The 3,285-nt window shown below is 41.4% G+C and overlaps 1 protein-coding gene across 1 annotated transcript; it reads right to left on the bottom strand.

Annotated features, from left to right (window-relative positions):
• Nucleotides 1-240: 240 nt before the first annotated feature.
• LOC137975194 (GTP-binding protein Di-Ras2-like) lies at nt 241-1,495 on the bottom strand. The gene has a single exon (XM_068822286.1). The coding sequence runs from the start codon at nt 1,010-1,012 to the stop codon at nt 386-388; it is 627 nt and encodes a 208-aa protein (XP_068678387.1). The 5' UTR covers nt 1,013-1,495; the 3' UTR covers nt 241-385.
• Nucleotides 1,496-3,285: the final 1,790 nt, after the last annotated feature.

Here is a 3,285-nt window from a genome sequence, read left to right as displayed (position 1 = left end):
TTTAGCCTTTTAAATCTTTTAAATTTGTGCTTTGCATGTATAATAAGCTGCGTTTACATTCTGCAAATTTTAAGCTGGTGAGTCGATCCATCCCTCTGAGGTCCAATCTGTCAGTCTTGAACGTGAGTAATGGCGGAACCGTGAAATCTAAAACCTGCACTCAAAGAAAACAGCCTTTGGATAAAATTCGAAGCTCAAAATTTTGCCAGTCAGGTGTCAAGCAAACACGCTTTCAAAATCTACAGGAAAGAGGGAAGTGATTTTTTTTAATGTAGTAACACTTTAAACATCCTATATTTGGGTCTTCATTAGTGCAAAAGACTTTTTTCAGCATTCAGAGAAAACGCCAAAATCAGCGTAGCGCTGACAATATCCCATCGATGATTTAATGCCGCAGCATGGCCTTAAAAATAGTTCCACTTCTAGACAGAATCTTTTTGTTCTCAGCTGGGCACAATTTCTCCAAAAGTTTGTGAAATATTGTAGCCACATTAAGATTAAACCTGGCTGAACTTGCAAGCCATTGACATTCCCAGGTAGATTCAATGTATTCGCGTGAAGTAATTTCAAGTCCTTTCTTGTCATCGAGAAAGGTTGGCTCCGATAAATTGGGTAGATCCGCTTTATTTGACACAATCATGACAGGAATCTTCCGATTGCGCTCACGGAAACAGCTTTGGATTTCTTCCATGTATCTTTCCAGCTTTTTAAAGGAGTTGGGCCTGTCTAGGGAATACACCAAAATGGCCGCATCGGCTTTGTGGATAGCTACTTTTCTCATTGCTGGAAATTCATATGTTCCTGAAGTGTCGATGATATGAAGTTCGTAATCTCTCTTTCCGTGGTTTATCTGTGTCACATAGAATTCTTCCACTGTGGGCATATGTTCTTGAATGGAACTTTGATTTACAAAACTCCGCACGATGGAACTTTTCCCAACTCCTGAATCTCCAAAAACAGCTACAGTGAACTTCGAACAACGTTCATGTTGTCCGGACAACTTCGAAGACATTTCGTTTTATACACAAACGAACGTCCGGCTGTTTGCTGCTGATGTTATCATAGTCTCAAAATCTTCAAGTTGAACTTGCATTATTATAAAGAGCTTTGAAGCAAGTTCCCTGCTCAAAACTAGAGGTTTGCAGTCGAGCAGTTTCTAACACGGCGCTCAACAGAGTATGTGCATACTTCTTAGTAATACACACCTCAGACCTCGAACAATCGAAGTCGCATCGCGTGAATGTTTGGCGAAATTGACATACTGTTACCATGTTGATATTGGCATGCATAATTTTGCAAACAACTGATAAACCTAAGAAACTCTTGACCCTTTAACCAGTTCCTATTGCTGAGGGCTCATTTTTACAACGTTGAAAAGATCGTTGAACTGCCAGTGGATGAGGTGGTTAGTAGAATAAGACGGATGTAAAAATATATCGCAACCTACTTGTTTTTAGGAACATATTCAAAACAACATGTCGTAAAAAAGTTGAAAAAACAAACAAACAAACAGACAAAACAAACACTGTGTTTTCAGCTAAGTACATAATGGATTAAAACGTAATGTGGATTAAGTTATATATAATCTCTTAATAGGGCCGTTTATACGAGAGAAAATAAGCCGCGGCTTACGCTGGCCGCGGTGTACATAATACGCGAAAGGAACTATTTATACGAGTATAAACTCCCAGGCCAGGATAAGCCGCGGCTTGAGAAAGCCGTGAACGTAGATTTTGTACCATTTATACGGGGTTTTGGCGTCTTATGTAAGCCGCGGCCAGAGTTAGCCGCGGCTTATTTTCTCTTGTATAAACGGCCCTAATGTCTACATCTTCTCTTGGCTGGTTTATTACAAACTCATGGTATCTCACAAGTAATGATTTCAAATTCTGGCCATGGCTAAAATTTTCAGGCTTTCCCTTCTTTGCTGCTTTAGAAGTAAAGTCCATAAATGCGAGGATCTCAAATTCTCGATCTACGGAAGGAAGCATTTTAAAATATGTCATTCTTACATTACATAAACATAGCAAGCAGGGCCTGAGTTCCTGGTACTCTTGTTGCGAAGATAATGACGCATGTAAACTCGTACCATGCTCCTTGTTTTGTTGATGTTATATCTTAAATTTTCGAAAGTTAAGACGCCCCGAACGAAGGAACTCCCGCAAGACGTGCTGCTCCGAATTTCGAATGTAACGAACCCCAGGACCTCTCCGGGAGTTTTAACCCCCTATTAGCTATTAGAGATAGCAAAAACCACTAGGCTTTGTGCATGCCTGATTACGAGGTATGCTCAAAATTCAACACCAAGCCTCGTTTGCACAAAAGTATTCACATCATCTGGACATTCAATACCACTGTTCGCACATGGGTTTTATTTACAACTTTGCTCCTAGTTAGATTTTCGAATTCGCTAGCTAGTCAAACGTCATTTACGCATAAGGCGTATTTCCAATCGCTCCTCGGTTTTCACACGTCGTCATAGATAAAAGGATGTATTTTCCTTCGATGGTGACTAGAGGATACTCGGAAAAATCCGAGTGTTCCTTCGAGGGAGTCGAACCTACGCTACGACCTTCCGATTTTTTGTTCGTATGCTCTGCCACTGAGCTTAATGAGTTCTCATAGGTCACAGGTTCGACTCCAATCAGGACCATCCAGATATTTTTAATTTACGAGTACGTCTTGTCATAACAGAACAATTTAACATTCCACGTCTTATTAACCAAGTTCCCGTGCCGTTGTGAGTTATTTTACTGTGGCTAGCTCGCGCCCTTGTTTTGTCACAGGGAAACGAAATCTCTGAGTCATCACGCTATTACAACTATCTGAAAAGACGGGTGCGCCTTTGTTTGTTTGTTATTTGGTTGAGGAGGTTGAAGTTTGTCATCTATTCAGCTGATGTGGACCCCCTTTACCTATCCACCCATACACTCACAAGGGGCAGCCACAGCAACCGGAGCTCCGTATCCATCTCCTCTCGCGTGTGGGTTCTTTGACCTCCCCTGACATCGAAATATGAACATAGAAGATATTTGTGAGACGGGGCCTACGGTTTATAGTCCTTATCCCAGAATACTTGAAAGTCTAACCATCTGCAAGTGAAATTACAAAGGTAGCAAATTCTCCTCATTTCGAGCCCGTGACATCCCGCATGGCGGCCCGCCAGATGCTCAACCAACTGAACCACCGGTGTGTGATTTATTGCTTTGCTAATTGCGGGTCACTTAGAGCGGTTTCCAATTGAGTGTCGAAAGTAATTAGCGAATTGCTTTGGTTTTGCATTAC

This window comes from Montipora foliosa, chromosome 1 (genome assembly GCF_036669935.1).
Source record: "Montipora foliosa isolate CH-2021 chromosome 1, ASM3666993v2, whole genome shotgun sequence".
NCBI lineage: Eukaryota > Metazoa > Cnidaria > Anthozoa > Scleractinia > Acroporidae > Montipora > Montipora foliosa.
Note: the sequence above shows the minus strand (reverse complement) of the source record. Positions and strands in the feature narration are given on the sequence as shown.

Coding starts and splice junctions, on each gene's coding strand:
- LOC137975194 (XM_068822286.1), bottom strand. CDS start 1,012: ATGTCTTCGAAGTTGTCCGGACAACATGAACGTTGTTCGAAGTTCACT.